Source organism: Aythya ferina (assembly GCF_964211825.1).
Source record: "Aythya ferina genome assembly, chromosome: 1".
NCBI lineage: Eukaryota > Metazoa > Chordata > Aves > Anseriformes > Anatidae > Aythya > Aythya ferina.
In genome coordinates, this window is record NC_140296.1 from 129033873 (window position 1) to 129059633 (window position 25761).

At 42.8% G+C, this 25761-nt stretch overlaps 2 protein-coding genes across 10 annotated transcripts in view; one reads left to right on the top strand and one right to left on the bottom strand.

Moving 5' to 3' along the window:
• ARHGEF5 (Rho guanine nucleotide exchange factor 5) overlaps positions 1-3952 on the bottom strand; it is a 35410-nt gene extending 31458 nt beyond the window's left edge. For 2 of the 4 annotated variants that reach the window (XM_084508965.1, XM_084508959.1), the window contains exons 1-2: positions 3815-3952; positions 2654-2781 (exon numbers count right to left, since the gene is read on the bottom strand). Coding sequence is in view for 1 of the 4 variants with exons in the window: in XM_084508958.1 (XP_084365084.1) it covers positions 3543-3605 (63 nt within the window). In the remaining 3 variants the exon portion in view is untranslated. Of the gene's footprint in view, positions 1-2585; positions 2782-3542; positions 3751-3814 lie in introns of those variants that run through there. The other 2 variants (XM_084508963.1, XM_084508958.1) reach the window with 2 other exon arrangements.
• Positions 3953-4007: 55 nt separating this feature from the next.
• On the top strand, positions 4008-24626 carry LOC311431499 (uncharacterized protein). 6 transcript variants are annotated; one of them, XM_084509019.1, is made up of 9 exons: positions 4106-4488; positions 5128-5295; positions 6022-6502; positions 8099-8179; positions 20695-20753; positions 20976-21035; positions 21944-21995; positions 22726-22814; positions 23222-24626. In XM_084509019.1, the coding sequence occupies exons 3-8, from the start codon at positions 6404-6406 to the stop codon at positions 22732-22734; spliced, it is 360 nt and encodes a 119-aa protein (XP_084365145.1). In that variant the 5' UTR covers positions 4106-4488; positions 5128-5295; positions 6022-6403; the 3' UTR covers positions 22735-22814; positions 23222-24626. The 6 variants fall into 6 exon arrangements, 3 of the variants coding, with proteins under 3 accessions (XP_084365145.1, XP_084365146.1, XP_084365144.1); XM_084509020.1 differs by having other exon boundaries at positions 21467-22814; XM_084509018.1 differs by having other exon boundaries at positions 21944-22814.
• Positions 24627-25761: the final 1135 nt, after the last annotated feature.

The window sequence follows — 25761 nt, forward strand, 5'->3', positions numbered from 1 at the left end:
AGGCACCCCTGCTCCCATTAGTCTGTATGTGTTAGCTTAAGGCTGGTTTGTGTATCTATCATTACGTGCATATGCAAGCATAGCCATTACACCACCTTGTGGCAGCTGCGAACGGCCGTGTCCAAGAGGTTACAGGTCTGCTCCCAGCCCACCTCAGGCCTTGCGCCACACGTCAGCTGATAATCTCAGGGCTTCTGCGACCTAAAACAATCCTACCTGACATCCTGACATGACCACGATCTTCTGCTCCCTCAGGCAGAGACACTTCCTGCTTTGGACTGAGGAGAATTTCACATATCCTTTAACAGTCTTCTGTAAACAGGTCCAGTGGTCATTTCCTTTCTGCCTCCCATATACTCAGTATTTTGAGACTTTTTTTTTTTTTTTTTTTGGGGGGGGGGTGGGGAGGAAGCACCGTTTGTGAGGAGTATGCTCTTCAATCTTGTGTACCAATTTTTCCACTGATATGTCAGTGCACCAATAAGGCCAGTTCCCACACACTGGGAATTTACAAGCACCTAAATGTTTGATTTGAGACTACAAAAAGTTAGTGCAACATCTGAATATTTTCGTGGCTCTAGTCATCACATACTTCTACATGACTTACTGCAAAGAGGATACAGTCTCGGGAAGTTAACTTATGGCCAACTCTGCTTTAATGCAGTATTTTCTGAGCAGCAGGTTCACGTGTTTCCTCCCACTCCAGTTCACTTTTTGTATACTATCCAATTACAGTTTCTATAGCCACTCCACCTCAACCTCTTCTCACATCAAAACACCCTCTATTTTGTATATATCTACATATGCCTGTCTATTTACATACACATGTCAGGGTAAGCACCTTTCCCCTTTCTACATTTTTCCCACTATCAAAACCAATATTTTTCCCATTGACTTAGCACTGAACTCTCACTAAAGCCATAGGGACTTCTTCTTTATCATCATCTAGCTGTAATCCAACCCCTGAACTGTGAGCTCAAACCCAGTCTTCGCTACAGGCTCTGCTCTACATCCCTTGCAATATGCAGCATTGCATTTGATGGAACAGTGTTTAAAACAGTTTCCTGGGACAAAACCCATTCCCTATCTCTTATTTCCACCAGAAGATCAAGAAATCTGGAATCATTAAGAAATCTTCAATAGAAGAGATCAAGATAATGAAGCTTTCCCAAAACAGGTACCTTACCCGCTTAGGCATTGGAAACCACTGAAAACTTCACATCTAGAATAAACAATGCATTAGCAACCAACTTTTTTGCACTCTTTAAGCTTTCACAGGTATCAATACATCACAGCCAAGGCACAGACCTTCTTTGTATGTTACATGCTCTTTCCCACACATGCTTCTTGACTATAGACCTGAAATGAGCTGACCTAAACACAGGCTTGACGACACCCAGAGTTCTTCCAAGTCAAGTAACTGAGTTAACCTGGTGTAATGAGTAAATCTGGGCAGCCGTTCCCACATACCTGCTTTAAAAGGAATATTTTTTAAAAATTAGCTTCTATGAAGGTTTAAGGTAAGGTGTGTTTGTGACAATTACTGTACCTCAAGTCTTAGTTTCATCTGTCATAGATGAAACTACTTTAAGCCTGTCATAAGCTGACATGGTCCCATCACCTGCCCTCCTTATTCCCACCCCCACGCTGCCCTTTCTCTTCTGACATATATCCACACATGTGGCCTCACAACAGGCCAGGCTGGGAAACTGACATGGATGACAAAGGGTAGGCACAACAGCTTCTTTCAATGGCAGTGCCAGCTGAGAGGATTTGTGCAACCACAGCCTGTTTACCTCAGCACAGAAATACAAGGACTAAATGTATGATTCCCTCTTGCATCTAATCCAGCACAGGGATGGGCGTTATCTCCATGTCTCTCATGTCCAGCTGCAAGCTGTCCTTCTGCATCAGACCTAGCACTACCTGGCCACTAAGACATTTTTTTTTGTTTGGGGAAGGAGGTTAATTTTCAGTTGGAGAAATGATTGAACTGATTCATTCCTGCTCAATCACTAGATCTGATACAAAGGAAGCACGAGGAGCTCATAGGCAGGACTGGATGAGAGGAACTGGATCAGTCTTTCAGAAGTAGCCTGTAGTTAAACTGGACTAAACACCAAATGAAGCCACAATCCAAACAATTAAAGTTATTCAACCCCACTTCTCTGAAATCCCCATCTCAGCACAGTCTCCACAGCCATAAGCACTTAGCTGTCACTCTAAATCACACCAGGCATTCCATGACTACAGTTCCACGATTGTCTATTGCCAGAAGTAAGAGGTTATCACGGATAACAGCTGTAAACTTGCAATACAATAGGCCAGCTTTTGCTGGAATGTGTCATCCTGGCAGCAGCAGGCTCTTTAACCTGGCACAAAGATTTGTAGCAAGACTTTGTGGTTAGAAACCAGGCTGGACAGATTCAGATAAGAAATTAGTGAGGGTAATCAGCCATTGGAATAATTTACCTGGGGAACCAGTGTAGACAAGATATCACTTGATATCTTGAAATCAAGACTGGGTACTTTTCTAATACAAGTTTGAATCTGATGCAGTGATAACCAGCTGCGCATGTAAATACCTGACAGGGGTCAGAGTACAGTATCTGCCCCCTAATGCTGATAGTATGAACATCCACCGTCCAATCACCTTGCAGAAGAGGGAGACAATTTCTCTCTGTATGGCCCAAGTGCTGGAACAGTGGAGCACAGCTATACTTGCACTGAAGTCACTTCTAAGTACTTCATTAAATGATACAACAGGAGTTCAGTGAGGAGCTGCAGAGTTGAAAAGAATTAAAAATTTATCAGGTACAACTATTAAAATAAACTATCTATAATGTAGCTGAACAGTACCCAGTAAGCAAACATCAAGTTGGCAAGATACCAGATGACAGAAAGGATAATACTCTTAGAATCAAATATTCATGGGGTATCCAATTATGAATTTGAATTCCCTTACCAACAATTCCTGAAATTTTGCCTGGAATAGCCGTGGAGACCGAACATAATTTACATGAATACAAACTGAATAAATCAGCCCATTTTAAACCAGACTTCAGTCTATTAAAACAAAGGCCATAGCAAACTGTGGCTCTTTACCTCTAGAAGGCATTTGAAAAAAACAATCTGTAAGAAAGGAGAGGACTCAAGGAACAAAACCAAGAATATCCATCTAAATTTAGCAGGATGAAGTAAAACAAGACCCAGGGAATGGCTCCTACCAGCAAAGTCTTTCAGGATGTAGGAGAGATCTCCAGAGGAAGCACCCAAGTCCCACTGTTTCAGACAGCGAGAACGGGAGGGCTTCAGCAGGAGCACCAAGCTCAGGCCTAGTCCATTACTGCCATTAGCAATTACAGCATATAACTTCACTGACAAATTTATCAAGACCTCTGAGCTGCTGTGCAGATAGCACTACAAATACTACCCTAAGCTGTGAACTGGCAAAATGAGGTTCTACATGGCCAGTTGAACTGTTCCAAGCATTAACAATAATTGAGAATTAAGACTAATTCAGATTTGGAACAACTTCAAACCTGGTTTACAGATGCCTCCTCCTCACCCAATTCAGTTGCACTTCTGAAATCTGGGTCATCCATACATTATTCCTCCAAACCAAGACACCTCCCTTCCATGCAACTCTTTAAAAGGACTCTGCCCTTATCCAAGCCATCTCTAACAAGCCATGTAGGTTGTGAGAAACTCCAAAACACAAGAGCATCACGTCACAAAATTCTTGGCAGCATGTTACAGATGTGGCTTGGTCAGCGAGGAATGGGCAAGCGGTTCAAGGACAAGGCAACAGCACCTGTATCCAGCAACGCCTTGGCAAGCCTTTCTTCCCACAGATGAGTGGGGCTCAGATCTCCTCCCCTGCCCCTGCACACCCTGCTAGGCTTGATCCAGGGTCTCATCCAACTTCTGTAGATAGATGAAAGCATCAAGCACATGGATAGAACAGGTGGTGGGTCAAGCCACAGCCCCGGGAGCTGGAAAGCCCCCCGACAGGTTGTTTGGGGCACCGAAGTTGCCGTCAGAGCTGCTGCGGCAGCCGGGGGCCGCGGGGCCGAGAAGGGGAGCGTGCAGCAGACAGGTATCTCGCCTTCCCCTCCTCGGTGACAGGCCATAAAAGTCACGAGACGCCAGCGAGCCAAGCGGGGAGGAAAACAACGAGGCGTCCAGAGTTCAAACGTAGCCCTGAGCCGCCGAGGCCTCTGCCCTTGGCCGGGGCCGGAGCCCAGCCAGCAGCGCGGCGCTGCGGGGAGCCGAGCCCGGGCCGGGCCCACGCTGTGGGCCCTACCTGCGAGGGGCAGGAGCGGGACCGAGGGGCGCTGCGGCTCCCCGGGGCTCCCCCCGACGGCGGCGGCGGCCCCTCACCCACCCTCCTTCTCTCCCTCCCTGCCTCCCGCACCTGCGGGCCGAGCCCCGCGGGAGGAGGACGAGCTCCTTCCTTCCCCCTCCGCCCCGTCGGCTCCTAAAATGGTGGGCCGCCCTCTTCCCTCCTTCCCCTCCCCGCCGCGCTGGCTCCGGGGGCAGCCGCCCCTCCGGACCCACCCGGGCCCGCCCGGGAGCCGCCGCCAGGCCCCGGGACGAGCCGAGCCGAGCCGAGCCGGGCCGGGCCGAGCCCCGCGGCTTCCCGGGGGCCGCCCGCAGCGCCCTTACCTGCGCCGGCCTCACATGGCCGGGCCGGGGCCAGCAGCACCGCGCCCCCCCCGGCGCCGCCGGTGTCGCTGCCCCCCGCTGCCCGGGCCGAGGCGTCGCTGCTCGCCCCGGGCCCGCAGGTATGTGGCGGCCCGCAGGTGAGCCGGGCACACCTACAGGAAGGCAGGCGGGCCGCCCTGATTGGCGTGCGGGGCCGGGCCGGCCGCGGGCAGAGCCGCCGGAGCCAGCTCGGCGGCGGGGCTGCGCTCGGGCTGCGCTCCGCGACGGGCTCCGGGGGGAGAAGGCGCCTCACGCCCTCCCGGGCGGCGGCACAGCGGGTAGACCTGGCCCCGGGATCCGTCTCCCCGACCGGCTCCAGAAATAGGGACTAGTTGTTTGTGCCTTTTTTTTTTTTTTTTTTTTTTTTTCTCTCCCCAGACACATCTTCATTACCCGCGTCTCTTCTCTTCTCTCTTCCAGTCTTTATTTTTGCACGCCTGAACCCTTCCGCTCCCTCCTCCCCCCACCCCCACCAGGCAGCCAGGGTTTTAAGGACAGCACCGGGTACCAGAAGAGGTGTCCTCGCAGCGTGGGGCAGGGTTCAGACCTCAGAGATCCCGACATCGTGTCCTGGATTGTCAGATTAAGGTAAGTGACTTAAACAGCGGAATTCAGAAGAAAATGTGCAGAATTTGTGTGGAAAAACTCTCAGAGTGCTACCAGAAGTCAGAAGCAGCCATTCTCAGGCATCCTGTCCTCCCAGGTACACAGGTAAATATCCCGAGAAACCCCGGCTGTGTAAAGACTTTCTCTGGTTGTTGTGCTCAGCTGTGTACTGGAAGGGGACAGCATATCAGTTCCCAGTAAAAGAAGTTCTTTCCCTGTCTGCCAGCTTGACTGTAGCCATAGGGACAGACAGTCTGTAGGGAGGTTTCCCTGACTTGGCAGAGTAGGACAGAGGCCAGCAGAGAAAAGATATAAATAAAAGCAGAAGAAAAGGGGAGGACAACTAGGTACAAAACATTGTGAGTTTGGGAGTAGCAGGACAAAGTGAAACAGCACTAATTTCAGCCTTTCTTTACTCAGTGCCCTGAAACAGCTGATTGTTGTGATCATAAAAGAAGGGGCAAATTTGGAAAACGTGGGTTTTTCATTTCATGACAAAATAGGTTGCTTGATTCTCCACTGCCCTGGTTTTATTACTTGCTGCACAGATACCTGGATTTGCTTAAAGGGGTACAGGATTTAGTGAGAATTCTCTTAAACGCAGTTTAGATCTTTTTTTGCAATGGATGCAGAGGGAGCAAAGAATTACGCTAGACAAGTGAGTGAGGAAGGAATTACCTATATTACATTTGCTGTCTCCTTCTGTAGATATCCAGTGCCATCTCCTACCTGAATCTTTTTTCCTAATAATTTCATGAGGCTGCTGATGTGTACCCACCTGGACACTGGAGCAAAAGAGGAGGAGCTTGACGTGGAATTGGAGAAACCCTGTAGCCCACACTTGGGCATTCCTCAACTCTCCCTTGCCTATGTGGGATCTCCCAGGCAGGAAAACTGCCCCCACAAGTGGCATGCTCAAAGCCCTACTCAGCCAGCTACAAAATTGTATTTGTGCTAGCTACTGCTTTCTGATTCAGCTAATGCTTTTCTTTGCTTGTATGGATGAATAATTTTATCATAGTGGAACAGCTTCTGCAGTTAATACACCTATTCCATACCACTGCATTTGAAGTCAGCTGGGAGGAAATGGATGCTTCAAATTCCCAGAAGTCAAGAGACTGGGGAAATCAGCTCTGCATCAGGTGTTTCGTGGGTTGGTGTGCAAAACTCTGGGCCATTACGTACACAGGTGATGCTTCTTCCCACTGCATTTATAAGCTCCTAGCAGCTGGCAGTGAGCTGGAACTGGGAATGCTGGATGGGAAATGGCACCTCTGTCTTCTAGAAAAGGATGATGTATTGTTTAGGAATGGCTTAACCTTTACCCTTCTTCTTGGCACCTCCAGCAGCTCCAGAGGCACTTTTCTTATTTGCTTTTGTGAATCATATCCTGAGGTACCTTGCTTTCCCTGCCCATTGCACTGGAAATTTGAGTGTCTAAGTTTTGGATTACCTAGTGGGGAGAAGTGCCTAAAAGTCATAACATGCAGCTCTCAGTATCACAGTATCTATGTCCTTCTATGGGCCAGCTTTCCTTCCCTGACTCCATGGGAACTGGGCTCCTAACTTCCATGTGGACCCATGAAAATTCCTGAAATGCCATTAAGGTACTTCTTCCCTTAGTGGTATGGAGGAAAGGTCAGTGGGTGATAGGTATGCTGCAGACTCACAGAATCACTGGGATTGGAAGACACCTCTGGAGATCATCTACCCCACTCAGAGCAGGGTCAACTGGAATAGGCTGCTGTGCCACAGTAGCCACAACTGTGTCCAGTAGGGTTTTAAATATCTCCAGGGGTGGAGACTCCACAACTTCTCTGGGAAACCTGTGCCAGTTTAACCACTTTCATGGTAAAAGAAAGGGGTTTTGTTTGTTTAGAATATCTGCACATCTGGAACACCACACAGTGTGAGCAGGAGAGGTCCTGCCGCATGCTGGGAACAATCCTTCATCTGTAGGAGGATGAGATACAGTGATTCAACATTTTTGGCAAGTAGAGCCATAGCTGATGAGCTCTGTGGTGAAAGTTGAGAGCCAGCATTAGTGGGAAACAGGACAGAGAGTATAAAAGAGAAACGTGCCGGGTGGATTGAGAAGCATCATGTCCCATTTCAGTCCTCCAAATGCTGGACTGCACCACCTGAGTACCCAGCACATTCATTTTACTCCAGGAAGAAAAAAAGAGCCACATTTCCTCCTGCTCCTTATTTGTTGTTTGCTTTCTGGTTAGCAGAGTCCTAGCATCCATCCTGTGCAGTTTATTTCCGTAGACCCCTCTCCAGCACACTGTGAGAAATGCAGTCTTCCAGACCTCAGCTCAGCTTTGGTGCCACAGGTCCCATGCTCTTACTATTTCTGTAGGTGCTAGCACATTACTGAGCTAGAGCAAATGCTGGAGTAAAAGGGAATAAAATGTTCAGATTTGTACAGTTCATTCAGCTTTTTTATCTCGAATACAGCCTTAGTTATATTGACAGGGATTACATCTAGATTTCTGTAGCTATTCTTTTGGATTCACTCAGCAGAAAGGATGCAATGGAATATTAAGCTGTTTCTGTATGTAAATCATCTCTCAGAAATACAGGTTTGAGCCTCCCCAGTTCAGATTTAGGTGTGTATCATACTCTGATTTCCCTTTGTGACAGCAGATAGGAAGGAACAGTATTTTGAGCATTGATTTTGTCACTTACTTTTATAGTAGCATTTATAGCATTATAATATTTGTGTCTGATGTGCAAACTATTGCCCTAAATGGATTACTTGCTAAAACCCACTTTCTTACAGGTGCTGCCAAGAAACTTTAAACAGATATACAAGTCTTCAGATTCACCATCAGAGACAAAGTCTGCTATTAGAGGCATGAGGGTAAGGGCTCAGCTGGAGTCTCCATGTGTGTCAGCCACATAAACTGGCAAAAATGTATTTTTATTTAGGTACATCCATTTAGCCCTGATGTTGCCCAGCAATTCCCTTGATTATAAGCTACTGCCTGCTTTAAAAGGCAAAAAGGTGGTTTTTGCTTTTTGCAAATGGACTGGGGCCTGGTGGAGGTTGAGGAGCTTTCCTGATTACAATGATAGCTGCAGCTCTTGCAGCTGCAGTCCAGATGAGTGTCAAGGAAAATGACTTCTCATGTCAGGGCTCATGCTTGTGTGTTGGCTTCATATGTACAAATGCTGGTTTCCTTGACTTTTCCTGATTTTGTTTGAATTGGAGCTAGGAATGGCCAGCCTCTAGTAGCAAAACCAAGCAAATTAGCATCAGTGGTCACTATGCAGATATTGTCAGTTGAGCAGAGAACATGCCAAGCCACTGTGAAGTTCATAACAGTATGTTTAAAAAAAATAATCCCTGCAACATATCTCCTACATAAGATTTCCTATGATTAGCTACAGCAAAGTGTAGCCTAAAACTTTGCATTTCTTTTCTTATGTAACATTTTAAAAGACAGAAAGGAATAGCTTAAAGTTTAGTTTAATTCAGGTAAACATCTTTTTATTCCAGATAAATAAAATATGGACTTGAATACCCAAGAATATCTTTAAGTAAATATTGGGGAAATAAAAAGGGAACTATACTTATATGTTCTCTGAAGCAATTACACAGCCTTTGATGATATATACTGTCATCAAAGCCAACTGTTTCCTGTTTTCCAGTAATGTTTGGCAACTTAGTGACTTCATTTCCAGTGAAATAGTAGTGAGCTTTTAAATTTTTAGGAAGATTTTCCTCAGCTAACATTACAAAAATTACACATGATGTACCTAGTTCAATATTGCATCACACTGCTTTCCATAGAGTATTGCTTTTCAAGCCATGTTCCTACCTGACTAATACATGGAGATCTATATGGAAGTATTCCCATAGGTAACTAACAAGTATTTGATACATGTGTATATATATATATTTTTTTTTTCCAGAATGTAAACCTGCAACCAGTGCAAGGAAAAGATGGTTTATGACCAAGAACAGCAAAGAGGGCAGGGCATTCTCTGGCACTTCACACTAAATATCAGTATAGGTGTCTTCCATTAAGTAAGATTATTGCAGTCATTTCTGTTGTCCATGCACATCAGGATGTCCATGGGCTACCTGAAAAGCCCATGGTAAGCCCATGGTCCACAAAAGGTAACTAAGAAATACAAGGCAGTATCTGTAAACAAGGATCCCAAAAGCAAAAACAGGTTAAAAACAGTGCCACATATTACTAAGAGGCCTCTAAAAGGACAGAAATGCATTATGGAGGCAAAATTTCTCTGTTGGGTAACAGGGAGTCAGACAAGGAGAAAGATAGGAAAGCATTTTATAGGATTACCTCTACTCCATCGTCAAAAGTGTGAATTCCTGGGAATTTAGAGTGCACAGCATTGGTCTTACTATCCCCGAAGAGCATAAACAAATTTTGAAAAGCTTAACAAAAGCTAGTTATGCAAACATTTTCAAACAACTGTTCCTTTATGCCAAATGACATAGGCAATTTCTAGCTCAGTTACAGTTTTGAGGAAATCTTTCTCCTCACTGGCTCACTACAAGCAAAGGATACTCTGATTATTGCTTGTCCCTGTCAGGCATCTGAAATACTACAGTGCAGTTCTCAGGGAGGTTTGGGTAGGCCAAAGGTGCAGCCCTGGGTTTCCTGCTGCGCTCTTCATTTCTTCTTCATTTGTGATTCTGAAATGCAGGAGGAATGCAAAAAGCCGTCTTTTACCCCCAGATCCTTAGCTGATCTTAGATACCGCCTTCAGAGATCTATAGCAGTGTTGCTGTTAGTGGTGTGAGGCTGCAGCAGAGATGCAGGAATGAGATGTGTGGGGAAAAGTCCTAAGGATATCATAAAGCCTGGCCAAGGCAGTGAGGCTGTGGTGATGTCCCTGTAGGAGTCTGAATGGAATCCAGCCCCATCCTGAGTGTTGCTTCTCCTCAACTGGAGACTAATTTCCTGATAGCTTTGCTTTTATGTGCTCATTTTCTTCTGGAGCTTCATCCATCAGACTATCTGGCTGTAATTCGTAGACTCAATACTTTATAGCACTTGATGCTTCTCATTGCTTCTGCAGGGCTCTTGATCCTTGATTTAAGAATTATATCCTACTGCAGACTGTCTGGATGAAGGACCTTTAAACTTGGCCTCTTGGAATGGAGAGGGTCTGCAGAAATTTTTGCTAGCAGGCCCATCAGCAAACGAGCAAACTGGAATTTACCATGTCATGTCCAGCCACCCTGCCTGTGTGGTGGCAGGACAGGGACAGGGAGGACAGCTGTACAGGTGACTGCTTGAATTAGACCCAGCTGCATCCCTGTACAGACATGAATCAGAGTCCTACTGCTATGTCTTGGAGAAGTAAATTGCTTCCCAGCCCACGATACACACCTCTCTCTCTCTCACCTACATATGTAGGTTTAAGTGCTGGATCACATCCTCTAATGGCCTTGACCTTTACCTGGACCTCACACACTAGTGTTTTCCTTATTTCCTGAGAAGTTAAAAAAAAAAAAAAAAAAAAAAAAAAAAGCCTAATCAGAGAGGATCCACAATCACAGCCATTTTTTTCCTTTCCTTCCCTTAGGATCCTTTCAGAAGCCCAGCAGAATACTGCTGGGTCTCTTGAGAACTTTCTCTCTGCTGCCAACACAAAAACTTTCTCAGAGTCTTTGTCCGTACTTTTCTTATATAAATGGGTGTTTGAGGCAGTAACTTATTAGATGCATGTCTATAACACTCCAGGTCCTCTGTAAAATGGATGCTAACAAATAATCCATTTGCTGCCAGAACAACTAGGAAACTTCTCCCTCCTGCTATCTTTGTTTTTAGGTAGGCCAGATATCCTGAGGTTGGCTGTGAGCCCTAGAAATAAATTATTGTAAGTGAGAGGTGAGATACAGACAATGTCACACCACTGCAGGTCATTTTGTGTTAGCCAAAGCTGCTCAAACAGTGCACTGTATAGTTAGAACCTCAGCAGAATCCAGCGTGGAATGTGAAAATGAAAGGAAAAGCAAGTCGTGGAGGGGCTTGCCAAATAGCTTGATTGGTTTAACGTGAAAGGGAACGTGCTGCCTTGGAGCTGGATACAGGAAACATTGCACAGGTATGCATACAGGATTTTACCCAGGCGGGTGGCTCTAGTGCCTTATCATGCACAGCAAAGGGAGGATGGCATTCAAAAGCCTTCCCCTGTGGTTGAAACGGCATCACTGCCTCTGCCTCAACTCCATCCTGCCCATTCTTGTTCACTCAGAAACCACAGTGCTAAGAAGATGCTTCTTCCCAGCTCGTATCCTCATGCAATAATGCCCATCTAAGTGTTGTTGCTTGTGGTGTAAGTCAGTGCTGCTCGCTGCTCAGACCAGTCCTTTGCTTTCTTTCCTGCCACTGGCTAGACAAAAAATCCAGCCCACAAACAAATTAACCTGTCCCATGCATCTATAAAGATGATTACCAGTTAAAGAATTGCACACAGAAGTCCCTGACTTGGATTAAGAGAATCTTGAATGGCTGTAAAAACAAGCACTTAAAATTATAGAAATTCAGAATTCAGAAATGGATGAAGGGCTTGAAGCTTTTGGTTTGGCTTTTTTTGGGTGCATATAATTATGCACAATAGTGTAGTTTTTAATGATGTAAACGTGAATTTTCACAAGCTTAGCTTTTACGAAAGAGGACAAACAAAGCTGAAATATGCCTTCCTCCCCACTCAGTGTCTTTGCATGAGAGGCAGTCCTAGAGTGACCTCTGAGCTTCTATATGTAATGACATAGTGCCCTCTGTTGGGAAGCTGTTCCTGATGCTGTCTTCTCCCTGCAGTCAGGTGAGGTAGCATTAACACAAATAATCATACTTTCAGACGTGCTCCCATATACTGATGAAGCAGGTTTAAATTTTTTTCCTCCTTAGCCACTGCAGATGTTTTGTGTTAGGTTTGAGCAAGCAGTTGCACTACATTACTATTAAGGCTTTCTGTGAAAGTGTCAAGAAAGACCTACCATTTTATTATAGTTTCAGCTTTTTAAAAATAAAGCCTCCATGATTTTAGCCACAGAAGAAACTGAGAACCCCTTGTTCAGCTGGGTGCACGAGTCATGCTGCTTCACATCAGCAGCAAGATGTGTGGGGCTACAGACTGGCTGCTTGCTCTGTGTGTGTGGACAGGATGATTAGGTTTAGCCTAAATAAACTGTCTTTAAGAGAGGTTGTTGGGCAGAGGAAGCAAATCCTACTGCCTGGAATACCCTCTCCTGTAGCACAATGGTTTATCTCTATTCCTGACAAGAAGAAAAGAAAACATTCTCCCCTGGGCTTTGCTTGATCCCTCTTCCTCACTTACCCTACCAAAGTAGGGCCAAGGTTGGCCATTTGTCTCCCACCCTGTCCTGCCATCCTCAGCATCCAATCCTCATCATACATTGATGAATCCTCGCCCTGCTCCAAACACTGGAATGAGATTAATGCTATACTTATCCAAAACATGTGCACTGTGTTGGCCCAGCCTAATATAACTTGGTGGGATCTACGTTGAGAGCACAGTGCTGGTCACAGACACCTTCTGTGGGACCAAACCCTTGCTCTAACCCAGCTCTCACACAGCGTTTGATCCTTAATATCAGTGGCCTTGTTAGGCCTTAAAAATATATATTTTCTTCTGGCTCATGGTAGCACAAGACCAAAACCCAGCTATGCCACCCATGCTGGCTTTCCTGAAGGCCCCAGATTTAATATTAATCCTTTAATAGCCTGCATGTTTAGTGATAGAAAAGTCCGGGCATTTTACTGAAATCACTCCACAATGTTGGCCCAACATACTATCATCCTTAAAGTTGCCAGGGACAATTTTTTAGAAGCCAGTTCAGGCAACACATCATCTCCTATTTTATCAGCTTCTAGCCTAGTCCACAGATTTCATCCAACTCAAGCTCCTACTGACAGTCAGTCCCTTATAGAGAGTAAGATGTACTTCTCCACAGTATTACCAGTCCTAAATCTCCCAGGACCAGTGTTTTGACAATTAGTTTTAAGAGAAGGATGGGGGAAGTCCTTTAGTTCTGCTAGATAAATACATTATTTTGAGCCATGACTGTTCCAGCATTAGAGCAATCAAAGGTGATGCTTGATAAAGATATAGTACATTAATTCCTTTATGTTCCTTCTTCTAGCCTTATCTCTAGCCTAGCATTTTATACCACCAGAGGATTCCCAGTGCCTCTCACCCGAATACCTCAGTATGGAAAACAAAACCTTTCCCATATGATGGGTGTTACAGAATAGTAGTTGGTGAGTTGTCAAAGTAGAGCTCTCAAAGTAGACCTCTCAAAGTGAGCTTTCAGAGAAATACAACCATCCACACAGTGGTGGGTAAGTATCATTTGTGTGGAGCTATGATGCTATTGATGGGAAGGCAGACTGAAGTGGGATTGTTTTATATAAGCAAAGGCACAGTTTTCATGAAGCAAGCTTTTGTCCTTAACTCACAAAAAGGGCCTTTATGTGATTCTCACTGTGTGATATTTTTAGTTTTCTTTGCATTTAATTAAGAATGGCACAAGAATAATACTGCAAATAAAACATAAAAGCCGAATGAACTTATAAAAAAAAAAGTGTTTTTTCTACCTTAGGTGGAAAAAAACAACAAACAAACAAACAAACAAAAAAACTTGGTACATTACATTCAAAGCTTAGATTGTAAACTGGTAGAGACCACATCTGTGTCCTGTGCTTGTCATGCATTTATCTCAGTGAAGAGTCTCTTCTGAAGTTATAACATCACCTGGGATGGATGAATTGCAGTTCCCAAACCATCACAGAGCAAAAAGAAATTAAGACAAAAGTTATTCAAAGGTTAGCTTGTTACAATGGTTAGTTGGTGAATAAGAGGTCTAAATACTTTATTTCTGTGAAGGGACAAAAGGTGAGGTAAACAAACTGTGTATGGTCTTGCATGGTCTTGGATTTGAAGTATTTCACAGCTACAGCTTACAATGACTAATATAGTGCAAACAATGATTTATAATAATTCCAGAATATGTCATGCTTCCTCAGAACAGAACAAGGATAAAGTTGCCTTCTTTCTGTTTTGGACAGGTGCTCCAGACAACCAAGTTAAATGTCAATCCACTGCCCAGATACTCTCTTAATACCCAGAGATCTCAATATGGCTGATACCCTGCTTTGTGGTTCTGACTCCACACAACTATCTGCTTTTTTACCTCTTTTTCTCTCTCAATACATAAAGGTTCTCCATTTCTTGAATCTCCTCCTCTGTCATTAGTGATTCTCACAAAACCAAAATGATCTCTCAAAGCCCATCATCTTAGTAAGGCACTCAACCTCCAGCCATTGTTACCCCACTATAGTGAAGCAATACTAGATTGTCGTCAGTAGTGTTTGGGGTTGTGCCTCATATTCCCTGCAAGATCCCCCGGAGCTGCTTGGATATCTTTCCCTTTATCCCATCTCTGGTGCAGTCAAGGCCTGCCCTGCAGGACTTGCAGTGACCATGCTCTGTTCAACTGTTGATTTCTTGCTGAAGTGTGTTAGGTGATGCTGAGTGAGTGATGAATCCTGGCTCCAGCTCTTCCCACAGGGAGCACAGAAGTAGGGCTTCTCTCCAGCTTGAACCAGCTGATGTTAAGTCAGGTCAGAATTCCCACCAAAAAAGGCACAGCTTCTAAGGGTTTTTTGTCCCATCTGGTTTCCCTGTTGGTGAATGTAAAGGTTAAAATGTGTTAATTTTCATACAAATTCTTAGATGATAGTTCTCATTATAGTCATTTGGGGTAACTTCATCATCAGCTGGAACAGAGGCCAAAAACCCACCACTACCAAAAAACATTAGATATAATTCCTTCCCCAAACAGACAAACACCACATGGAGAACAGCATTTATAAGCGTGAAAGCCATGAATCAGTCCTTCAGCTGAGGGGTTCTGGGCTCAAAGACTGACAGAAGCAAGCAGAGAGCTTGCAGGCTGGCATTCATGGGTTCTCCTCTTCCATCTGCCACCATCTCCCACGTTTTATAGCCTTCATCATAATTTTTCTGTTTTATAGAGTGCTTCTTAGTACCAGATGCATGCCACAGTGGGGAAAACTGAGATGGGGAAGAAGGTGGTGAATGAAGAGACTTGCACAAAGTAGCCTATCAGGCCTGGAAAGCAAAGCTAAGAACTGGCCCCACACCTACAGAATGGTAGATGAGTGTGCTTCCCCTTCTCTAGGCATGTATTTTCATCATAAATCAAAATAATAAATCTTACTTCCCAGTCTCTTTTGCAAAAGTATGATGTCCTCATTAGATATTATCTGTATGTGGCTTTGCACATTCAAAGTTCTCTTTCAGTGCTTGATATGGTCAATCCTTTAATGCCTCTAAGTAGCTTATCCAGTCTGTGGATGCTCTGTCCCTGATGTGCAGAGGTACCAGAGCTGACTCTGAGAAGGCCCATCTTGTCCTGATAGGGATTATGAGCAGGAATATATCTAGACTATTTCAGAGTCATCCTGAGTCTGGAAGAGCCCAAGCTGATGCGCCGTGGTGGAGCCAGAAATTTTTGGTATGGCTGGAGATGCACCAGAATGGTTGCCCACATAGTTATCTCAGACTCAGAAAGGCTTATAAGCTGTGGTTAAGCATGGACAGTGCTGGTTCTGTGGATGGAGCCTTGTAGTGCAATCCATACCACACTCCCCAGAATTCCCATGTCCCAGAGGACTTTTTATGCTGTGTGCCAACAGACATGTACAAAGCCTATTTCCCATCAGAAGTAATGATTTGGCAGTGTAGGGGTAGCTTATATTTGTATAAGATACACAAAGAAACACCTCCTAGCATCATCAGCCAGGGACTGCCAGCAGCCTCCCCAGTCAGCATATAGCCCTAACCAATTGTATCATCAGTATTAGCAAGTTGGCTGGCCAAGCTTATTGGAGTTATTGGGAACATTTGGTGGTGAAAGGCCAGACTGAACTCAGCATCTGGTTAGATGTTTCAAGATAGATACTGAGGTAGCAGCTCAAGAAAGCCTCCTTAACACCTCTCTGTGTATTTTATTTATTTGTATTGCTATTAAGATGTCCTGTGTAATAAATGGAGCTGAAAAATCTTGCCAGCATTTACATGCTCAAGAACTGCAAGGCAATTTCTTGCTCTCTTTCTTTCTTTCTTTTTTTTTTTTTATTCTTAACAATATTTTGAATTTAAATGTTTTTATTCATACTACTGAAATTACTGAAATTAAGCTTTGTAAAACTAGTATTTTACCTAAATGCTAAACTTTTTTTTTTATTACCCAGATATTTAATGATCCTAATGATAGGTATGGATGCTGGTTTTTTTTGGTTTGTTTGTGTTTTTTTGTTTGTTTGTTTGTTTTTGTTTTTGTTTTCTGTTTGTTCTGGGGGCTAGAGGAGTGGGGTTGGAAATGTTAGATGGCCCTTTAATTTGCAGAGGCTGAGGAACAGTGTGGGAGGCTGTCCTCTGCTGGTAGAGCATGGTGACATTTGCGTAATTTCTTTTAACTTCCGGCGAAGCTGGTTTCACAACCTCCTTAGGTAATCCATTCCAGTGCTGCATTACTCAGAGAAAGTTTTTGCAATATAGAGCCTTTTTTTTTTTTTCTTTTTTTTTTTCCCTTTCTTTTCTCCCCTGAAAGCTAACCTGATTAGATCCTATCTTTGTCCTTCCAGCAACACAATCTCTGCCATCCTTCACAGCAGCCCCTCATATACTGGAACTGCATTATCAGGTCCTGTGTTACTTCCAGCCTTCCCTTCTTCAGACTAAACAAACCTGGCTCCACTCTCCTCTGAGGTTGTTTTCAACATCTCTTATTGCTGCAGATGCTCTCCTGTGCCCGGACCAGCCAGGCTGTTTGCTGCCCCCTCTACAGTCTCAGCAGTGTCTCTGGGGGCACGGCTGCCAGGTTCCCGAGCCACGCTGGTGCAGGAATCAACATGTTGGTAACTTGCTCCGGTTATGCCCCAGCCCTGCCAGGAGCTGGGCGTCCTGGCTCTCTGGTTCTTGTCCTGGGTTCCCAGGTTGTGAGAAGTCACTGTCTCTCTCCTTAGATGCTCTCCCCATCCTTTCAGAGGCAGCAGGTCCCAGACTGCACTCAGGTTATTCAGCCCCACGGCTGGCTCTGGGCAGTCCTTGCATCAGCTGCTCCACTGGGCAACCTGCTCATGGGCTGTGTACAGAACCACATCCTTAGAGTCTCAACCAACGCCACTAAAAGAATATAGTTAGCTCATTGTGGCTAATATTGCCATTAATATTTATTATAAAAGCAGCACATTCTCTCTTGTTGGTTTTTAGTTTCAGCCTACTGCTGTAATAAAAGAGGCTTATTAGCATTCCCTGTTCCCCCAAACCATCTTTACATTCCTTCCATGTTCCCAGTAGATTTGGTGTCCCTGCACCAAATATTTTGAGCTGTTCCCTGGACAAGATATCACAGAAGCTGTCAAACAAAATGTGTAAGGGCCAGCCTCTCATTGCTCATCCTCCCACAGGGATACGAGCATGAGCTTTCTGCTGTAGCCAGCTATAGAAACATGCTCATCTTTGATTCCTCTGCATGTTTGTTATGTTTTTTAAATGAGTCGGTTTGTTTCTAATTGAGTAATCAGGGACTGGCAGTGTGATAAAAGAGGCCTTATTTTCTCAAGAAACTACAGAAAAAACAATGAGTCTGTAAAAAATATATCATGATATCAATCACTAAATATGAAAATATGTGTTTTAATAAAGATCAAATAGGGCTTTTGAACTCTCTTCTGATTTTGAAGCTTCTCGGTCATTCTGAACATATCTAGAAATATGAACATAAAGAAAATTTAGGAGAATTGTCTTTTTGGCTGAGGCAAAAGCAGAGAAGAAACAGCAGAGTGACTCTGTATTCACAGGGAAGATGGGGTAGGGAAAACATCTTTAATTCTCCTTTTCCACTGCTTCCAAAACCTCTCAGTTCTGGAGGGGAGGGCTGGTATGTAAGAGTTCTGTCAGCTTGCTACAGCAGCTATCCTTAAATGTTTTTCTTTGACAAGGCTGGAAGAGGGCAAGCAACCAAAGGAACCAGGGAGAGCTCTACTCCCTTTCCATCATGAGTCTACATCTGTGGAGCAATTTCTGCAGAAACTGGACTGTGTTTGAGGCATCCCAGCTGAAGACTAGGGCTGGGGTTCATCTGCCCACATCTCAGTATCTGCAAAATGGGTGCCTCTGAGTTCTGGGCCAGGCTGGAGTCACTGGAGAGAAATGGACACTGTTAGGCAGGCCGTTATTCAGCTGGCATATTTCATAAGTCTACTTTTGGAGTAGGTGAATCATGCACTAGAAATGCTTCTTTAATATTTGACTAGGGGGCTTTTCTTGCTTTTTTGGATGGCTTGTTCTCAGTTTATGTCAGACTTCTTGCTTCTAAGTAACTTTTTTTTTTTTTGTATTCTTGTACGTTTTCATTTTTAATATTGTTAATCTTTGCTCAAGATGAGGATGTGATGATAAGATATCCTTCTGTGAGAACAGGGGTTTCAAAAACCAGCATTTTGACTCCTATGATTTTGTAGTTTGTCTTCAGGAAGGGATAGGGATAGAAATGATGAAGTACTAAAACCAAAAAGACAGAAGCCAAGAGGAGAAAATGATGAGCAAGTCAGAATCTGAAACAACACATCCAGGGAACACAGATGATGTGGTTTCTGTAAAAAGCATGTTTGTTTAGTTAGAGGAGAAGGGAATTTATGTGTGCATAACTGCAGTTTAATTAACCATAAAAATCACTGTGTGTAAACAAATGGACAGATTAACTTATTGGATAGACTATCCAGTGTCATATTACTATGTTGGGTATTATATGATATAGTGATATATTATTATAGAATTTATATATAAACACATCTATGCATACTGTTGTAGTCTCCAAATCTGTGCATGCAAGGTGAATGAGGAGCTTGACAGAGAAGGGTTTGTGTACGGAAAGTGGAAAATGCTGGAATAAATAATTTATTTATTCCATCTAATGATTTAGATAGGTCTTCACATTTTAAAGTTACATTTCTGACCCTTCAATATAGCTAAGAAACAGTTGAAGATGGGACCTAGATTCAAGAAAGGTCCCCTAGTGCAGAGATAACTTTCTGAAAGTTAAGGATGATGCCTTTTTTTTTTCAGTTGCTTAAATGTTCCCTCTTGATCCGTTCTACCCTAGCCCAGTATATGCAACAGGAAATGGGCAGCTGCTGTCCTTTAAAATAAGTATGCAGGGATGCTGTGCTGTTGCTCCTGCCACTCCAGAAGTGTCAAGAATTCAGTCTTGCTTACTCAATCTTCTAGCTTATTTGATTACCTTTTAATATTGAGGGAACAAAAAAAAAAAAAAAAAAAAAAAAAGATGGCAGAAGATTTGCCTTTAGGAAAACTTTGGTCTTTGTTCCTGTCTTTGTAGGCACAGGTACTTCTTAATGATCTTGCAGTATGCAGAAGAGAGACTTGGAGTGGGAGAGCCAAAGCAACAGCACTGTAACTGGTGTGTGTGTGCTTGTGAGAGCAGGAAAGAGCATAGGATCATGCCAAGAGCGGTGTGCCAGTTGGTTTAACTCAGAGGGACATACACCTGAGCTCTAATTCATGTTCCTATGTAAACACAGTTGTCTCCCAGACAGAGGCCAGGTTTAGATGTTCTCTATCACATTTTATCATCTCTATTTTATTTTCTTGCCCTCTTGTTTAGCTATTAGTGGGCTGCATTCATTGTTGTTGTTGTTTTATATATATACTTGTTTGTATGAAAGCTGTGTTTTATTTAGAAAATTTACTTATGAAAAGGGCTATAGACTGAGGTATTAAAGACATCCTGTTGGGCAGAAGACAGAACTTCATTTACAATGGATAAATGCATTGTTTTTACTCAAACAAAGCAACAAGCAAACTATTCATGGAATGGCATTCATCTGTAATAAACATTTTACATAATACATGCAAGTTATTCATGGAATGGCATTCATCTTTAATAAATATTTTACATAATACTGACCACTCAGGATTCCCAGGAATTAAAGATTTGATAACAGCATTGCCTCTCCTTTTCTTTTCATTGCTTTTGATCTCCATACTGTACAATGGTTGCAAGTTTTTTTCCAGTTCCAGACCCCAGAACATTTCCAGTATATTTTTGTCAACTGCTGTATAGTACATGCAAGGCTATTAATAGGTCTTTGCTTTTCTTTTTGGCCTTTCATGGACTCCTCAGTACTTGTTTCCAAACCCTTAAAAGTGCAGGGCATGTAAACTGAAAATTTGCAGAGAATTTTTGGTGACTTCTATTTTTGAGGGCATGGAATGTTATTTTAAAACATAATATAATTGGTGGTGCTCTCCTTGTTGCAGTTACTGAAAGCAAATCATCCTGGTCCCTTCACCAGTTCAACCATCAGTCTTGGCGAAAAGTAAGTGTCCAAAACCTGGTTATGAAGTTGTGAGGCCATTTATTGACTGCACCACCAGCCTTTGCTGGAGATACATGCGAGGCTTAGCAAGCTTTGACCAGTAGCACAAAGCAGAAGGTGTTTTGCATATTGAGTCATAGTATTAAATGTGTTCTTTACAGTTGTTTACAGTGCAATTCATTGTAAAAATGAATCAGCTAATTCATATTTAATCTGAACTAGGGTTATGAAACTTCAAATGACTATATGGGAGATAGGTCACTGTGGTGATACACCTATCATGTAAGTAGTAATTCCAGCCAAAACATTTCCTCATTGTAATGTATTTTCTCGTATTTCTTCTTGCTTCTGTAGAAAGCCTCTGCTTGTAATAATTGGAAAAGTTGAAGGCCTTTTTTTGAATTTCTTAAATACAATTATTTATAATTAAATGTCTCAAAATAAATATCAATTTTGCTATGATACATATTACTATAAGTAGAAATATATACTACGTAACTAGAAAACAATGTAACAGTCTGTTCTATAATGTTTAATCCCTATAGCAGGAAGGAGTGTACTGAGCTGAGTTTTGCAGTGGCTGGTTTTACAGAAGTATTACCTGCAGTGTTGTTGGTTCACAGTGCAGGGTGGGGCAGGAACACTTGCTTTTTTTAATTTTGTATCTCAGTGATATGGGTAATTAAAAGTGCTTTCTCTTGTATATTTCGCAGTTGACCACCTAATGCAATCATTGGGCAGGAGGCCACTATGGGTACATGTACATCAAACTCCTGCTCCTTTTCACCTACTGGCAGATGTGTGAGCACCACCACCACCACCCCTCCCCCAAACAAAAAACAACGACATTCGGTTTCCCCACTCCTAAGGATGGCCTCTGGGTTTCTAGAGCTGAAATCTCTCTCTTCACAGTTTCTTAGCATGGTGTTGTCCCATCAAAATGGGGTCTAATTGAACAGAGGCTGCAAGGTATGTGCATTATGGTTGGATGGGACTATTGCATCATAAAGTGTCTCCTGAGCATTTAAACTCTGACCTCTAGGCTTGATAAAAACCTCTTTAAATTGGGTTATTACTGCTATCATGGTTACTCACCATGATAGCAATATGTAACATCCAACACTGGGCTTTCACTCTCCTATCATCTATATGATTACAATTTAATATATATATATATATTTGTTTTTAAGGGCCCCGTCCTTTCAGGAAAACTCTACATGTTGTTTGTTTTTAAGGGAAAAGGTGAGATTTACAGTTGAAATGGGCATTTATGTTCAAGGGCATATTTTTATGTTTTCATTTGGCTTTGGTAGCATTGCTTGATCTAAATCTTGTATATGATTCTTTAGTGAATGTTATTTACTTAATAATTCTAGTAGATAAACGTTTGACAGAGAAACTTAGACTCAGTTCTACAGCCCAATGCAGTATTATAAAGAATTCACATTGAGCCCCCTCCTATTTAATTTTTTGTTGGTGGTGGTTTGGTTTGGTTTATAACCCTTGTTATTGCTGACTTGTCAACCCTGTATGCAATTCTGAGATCAGAAAAGCCAGTATTTACACCGCTTTTTGATATAGATATAGATAGATAAGTGCCCACACTTTCAGAGATCGCACGTTGCTGTTGCAGTTGTAACTGTAGTAAATGGAGGAAAAGGGATCCAAATGCACCAAGCAAGCCAAGAATGTATTAATTTTTTTCCCATGCTATTAAAATGGCTTGAGATATCAAATACACTCCACCCTAGTCCTGCTTTTCCATTATCTGTTGAAATCAGCATGGTAGTCTAAACTTGGTCATTTTGAAACCAACCACACATCCTAGCTGAGACAACAACTTTGGTGGTAAAATCTTGATTTAAGATGATATTATGCTATTGATGCCCTTGAATAAGAATAGGCATGCAATCTGTTGTAGGGATCTGGGTCTAATCTTTATGTAGTATTACCAGGGCTCTACTTATTGCAGGTAGTTTAAGATCTGGAGATTCACATGATGAGAAGGTGAAAGAGGCTGAGACAAAATTGGAGTTGATGACCATATAGAAGCTGCAGAAGGTAACAAGTAGTATGAGCTTTGGTGGCAAGTATTTAATTATTAGAAAAATTCTGTTGGGAAAGTTTACAGCTGAAAAGAGCTATATAGCTGAAAATATATTGGTCTATGAAAAAATGTCAAGTTACTTGAAATTTCATTTTGGGAAGACAAGAAAACTCTTTGCAAAGTTCAGTCTTTGCAAAGACTGAACCTTTCCGGTTTTATTTAGAGATTATTGTCAAAATATTAATATTTTTTATTCAGGATAATTGTTTCTTAAATGTAAATAGAATTACAAAAATAGGTAGAAATAAAAGTCGGAAGGAAATAAAATTATCTTGATCCAAGGCAATTTTTCATTTTACAGACAACTTTGATTTTTCATTTCTGGTCTTCCTCTGGCTGAATGTTAAATTTCCCTTTACAGGAGGTGGATGACTATGTAGCTCTTCACCAGTTTTCTGTGCAATACTGGAAATGGCCACACGGGGGACAATGGCACAAGGTAGCTGATACTCTACAGAAAGCGGTGCAATACAGATTGATTGCTACTGCTCATCAAAAAGATACAACGTTTCTGAAAGAGCCTAGACAAAAGTCTGTGTACCGGTGTAATTAATTCATTACACTTTAGTTTTGCTGTATGAGGGCTGAATTAGGTCCTCCGTAATAATTTCAGGTGAAATAAATATCTAGAGAGTTAGCCCACATACACAGAAGAAGGTAAAAAATACCTGTGTGAGTAAAGAAGTCCAACCCAACAAAGGGAAAATTATTCTCCAACGCATCCTTTTTACATGATTTCAGATGAATGTGTGAAATAACTCATCTGACCTTGTCAGTCTCTGAGGAGTCACAGGTCTCTGCAGTTTCTCTTAGACTAAAAAAATAGTTACAGCTGCTGATCTGAGAGCCTCTGCAAGATAAGGGACTACTGGAAAAGACGGTGAGCACAACACTGTGCATACACAGATACAACAAGAAATGTGGCAGAGTAGTACCATGTATTTCTGGCACCAGACAATTTAATTATTATTTCTGTTTTATTTTACTTTTTGGAAGAGCAGACACAGCCATAGGCTAATAAGGTATGTTTTAGGTGTGAATCCTAATCATGATGATTTTATTTAAATGGACTTTGTCAATGATAAGTTAAATCAAGAGTAAAAACAGCATGGGATTTTATTAGACTCGGTGCATTATGCAGGAAAACATGCAGGATTCCATCAGCAGCCTGCTGATGCAGGTGAACTGCTGAACTGATGAATTCTCCCCAACAGCTTTATTAGCACCTGAACATTTCAGCCTCCTATGGAGGTGAATTAATGCACAAAACTTCTTCTGGCCTGAAAGAAGCTGTGGGCTGTTCCATCTTTTTCTGTCAGTCCACCTGGTGTCTTCGGGACCATTTTTCTTCCCTTTCTTTGCAGTATGTGGGGCTGGGGTTCCAAAACAAAGTCCTCTGCCACAGACTCAGTTTAAGAGGTTCCCTTTTCCAGTGTCACCCTTTTCCTCACATTCCCCCAGTCTCATACCAGTGCCTTCTTAGATGCAGACACCCAGCTGTCTGTGCAGCTGCCAGCCATAACCAGTCCCATGCTGAACAAGGGAGAGTAGGAACAGATGCTAACAATTTGTTGCTCAGAGGTAGGAGGGACCTGTTGGGGTCAGGTAAGGACAGAAAGCTCTTAAACTGGCTTGCTGTCAGAGCAGTAGTGCCATAGAGGTGCACCTTCAGAAAAAATCAACTATGAAACAACAATGTGCACCTTATTTTCCCTTTTAATCTGATTTTATGTCTGCTAAAACCAAAATAAATCACCTAAACTACACTCAACACCCTTTTGCATTGGCACCTGCAACCATTCCCTTCTCCAAACTGTTGCCATGTCAGTTTTCTACTTTGTCTTTGCTCTGGTTCCCCCTATCTGTCAGTGACTGACCTTTTGGCATGACATTTTCACTTCTGATTCTGGACAACCAAGTCTTGAAAGAAGTAACCAGTTCCCAGATGAATAGCAGTATCCCGGGGTTCTCACATATTCCTCCCTGGGAACTCATCTACTCTTGTGCTTTCTCTAAGACCAGTGTCCTCGGGGAAAGGCTGGATCAGCAAAAAGAAAATGTCCTGGTATTCCTAATCATTTTCTCTAAATTTTCACTTAATTCCTCATAAATTTCTCTTATTGAGAAACTTTTATTTTGAAAGGTGATTGCTTGTGGTTGAAAAGATGGATTATTGAAAACCCTTATGGACATTTGTAGTCCTCCACCACCACCACCGCCTCCTCCACCACCGCCTAGAACGATGATATTGAACGTTAGATACAATAATAATGATTCTATGTATCCTCCACCACCACATAGAATCATGGAGTATCCCCAGTTGGAAGGGACCCATAAGGATCATCAAGTCCAACTCATGGTATCACAGGTCTAAACAAAATTCCTTCTCCACCACCACCACCTTCTCAAACACCACCTCCGTCCTCCACCACCAGTAACTAGAACAATAATTTTGAAGGTCTATTCCAACAATAATAATTCTATATATCCTCCTCCACCACATAGAATTGTGGAATATCCCCAGTTGGAAGGGACCCATAAGGATCATCAAGACCAACTCCTTGTAACACAGGTCTAAAAAAAATTCCTCCTCCACCACCAACACCGCCTCATCCGCCACCGCCTAGAACAATGATATTGAAGGTTAGATACAATAATAATGAGTCTAGATATCGTCCTCCACCACATAGAATCATGGAATATCCCCAGTTGGAAGGGACCCATAAGGATCGTCAAGTCCAATATTTGGTACCACAGGTCTAAAAAAAATTCCTCCTCCACCACCTCAAGAACAATGATCTTTAAAGTCTCTTCCAACAATAATGATTTTCTGTACCCTCCTCCACCACATAGAATCATGGAATTATCCCAGTCGAAAGGGACCCAGAAGGATGTTGTGGT